This window comes from Triticum dicoccoides, chromosome 5B (assembly GCF_002162155.2).
Source record: "Triticum dicoccoides isolate Atlit2015 ecotype Zavitan chromosome 5B, WEW_v2.0, whole genome shotgun sequence".
Classification (NCBI taxonomy): domain Eukaryota; kingdom Viridiplantae; phylum Streptophyta; class Magnoliopsida; order Poales; family Poaceae; genus Triticum; species Triticum dicoccoides.
Window position 1 is genome coordinate 236,923,048 of NC_041389.1, and position 2,066 is coordinate 236,925,113.

The window sequence follows — 2,066 nt, forward strand, 5'->3', positions numbered from 1 at the left end:
GCCTGCTGCAACATCCCCACCGGAGAGGAGCTATCAATGACCCCCGAGCCCTTCTTCTTATGCTTCTTCTTCTTCTTTGTCTGAGCAACCGCACCAGAAGCGTCAAGGGGCCGCCGCGGGGAGGCCTGCCACTCAAAGCGGGTATCCACCCGACGCCCGTCGGGATCATCATCACGGGACGCACGCCGGTCCTCCAAGCGGCCGAGAGCAGGCGACCGCGCACGGCTTGGCTCGACCGCACGACGCTCACCCCGCTCGGAGGAGGCACCCCTCGAGCCAGACGCCTCACCACGCCCCGAACCGCGGCGGCGCCAGTCCCCGTCGGACGGGCGAGGCGCCTCCTGGCGAGCAGCGGCCGGCCGGGCGAGGGGCCCCTCCTGCTGGCGAGCCACGGGCGGGGGCCGTGAGACCAGCTCCGACCGGAGGGAGTCCTCCCGAGCCAGCTCGTCAGCCCGGCGGCGCTCGGCCTCCCGGCGGCGGACGTCTCCAGGGGAGCCCGGAGGGGCAAGCGGGGGTCTCGGGCCGGGTCACGCGGTGGAGGGGGCCGAGACACTTAAGTTTGCCATAAAAATATGCACTACTCCCTCCGTCCCATAATTTGCTCACATATGGGGTACATGAAGTGCAGACACATGAAGCTATTCGAGTGAAGAGCGCCTGAAGAAGTGTTTAGATGTGCGGTAGAAAAATACCAATACATGAACTCGAACAGAGCGTTTTCCCACACAAAACTTATTATAGTAACCACCTTGTTTAATTAAAAGTTAGTGCGGCTAATTATCTGATAAACTCTAGAAGCACTACTAAATTATCCTTTACGGTCATAACCCCATCACAAATCTTACAAGTTTAACTAGTTCATCATCAATCTGGATTTTGGGATCAGGGATAGGGATACCAAGAACATCACCTGTCAGGCGGCGAATTCCTCAGTTTGTAAATGAGCGCCGCCAACACCTCTGCCTGATCTTGGCCAATACAAGGAACACCATGCCTATCAAAATACGAGGGCACATAGACATTTCTAGTGCAGATGAAAGCATTTCATGTGATGCATACTTTGAAAAAATCGAAGAAGAAGTCGTTGAAGAGCGCAACGGGGACGTGGAAGGCCTCGGCCTGCACGAGCGCCACCCGCCGCATCTCCTCGCCGACCCGCCCCATCCGCCGCACTCCCCAACCGGCCTCCCTCGCAAGGTATCGTTCCTCCTCCGCACCGCCTACCGCGCCGACCTCTTGCTTCGTGGGTAAGCAGGGGAATCGCCTTCTTCCTGCAAGAAGGATCTTCTTGGCGCTGCCGCGGCAGCCGGTCTTGAGGGGAGGAGGGTGCGGGCTTGTTCTTGACAGCGCTGCGGCGGTGATGCTGCCTCTGGGGGACCGCTGAGACTGGGGGGTGGAGGAGGAAGAGGGAAGAGGCTGGGGTGGGAGCGGGGATGCTCTGAGGACGGCCATGGTTGCTGCTGCTGGTGGCATCAGTGATGGGATTGGGGGACTCGGACGGCTGTGGCTTATTACTTCACAACGCGCGCGTGTGTGGACACTAGGACATGGAAACTATGCTCGTGTCAGGCTGATTTTTTTTCAAGAGTACGTAAATTATGTTTTTTTTTTAAAATACGCAAATCATGTACCGTATTTTATAGAAGAGAGCATAAAAGTTATAAAAAGTCTAGCGAGTTGCGCACACCCGACTATTCACTCCAACTAGGAACTATCTAAGCTACTCTCTCACGAAGCGTTGCAATTCTCTGCATCCCTTAGTGCAAGCTTTCAATCCTTGATTTCGTCGAGAATTTTGATAGCAAATACTTGAGCTCCAACTTGTTGCAATGATCGATTAAACACGCGAGTGCTTCTTTGCTTTCACAAGGACCAAGATATGCATATAACAAAGGAATCAAAACCTCTCTTCTAGAAACATTGAGTTGGGCAACCCCTGGCTCTTCCCCTCCCTCCCTAAGCGCCGGCTGCCCTTCCGGCCCTGGCGGCCACCCGCCCTCCCGCGCCGGCCACCGCTCTGGTGCCGGCGCCCCCCTCCCTGCGGTATGGCCTCGCGTGTTTCCCTA

General features: G+C 56.6%; 1 protein-coding gene across 1 annotated transcript in view; it reads right to left on the reverse strand.

Moving 5' to 3' along the window:
- The window catches only part of LOC119308202, an 8,519-nt gene extending 7,013 nt beyond the window's left edge, over window positions 1–1,506 (reverse strand). Inside the window, exons 1-2 of the mRNA XM_037584322.1 lie at window positions 1,060–1,506; window positions 911–963 (exon numbers count right to left, since the gene is read on the reverse strand). Of these exons, the coding sequence (XP_037440219.1) occupies window positions 911–963; window positions 1,060–1,473 (467 nt within the window). The 5' untranslated portion in view covers window positions 1,474–1,506. The remainder of the gene's footprint in view (window positions 1–910; window positions 964–1,059) is intronic.
- Window positions 1,507–2,066: the final 560 nt, after the last annotated feature.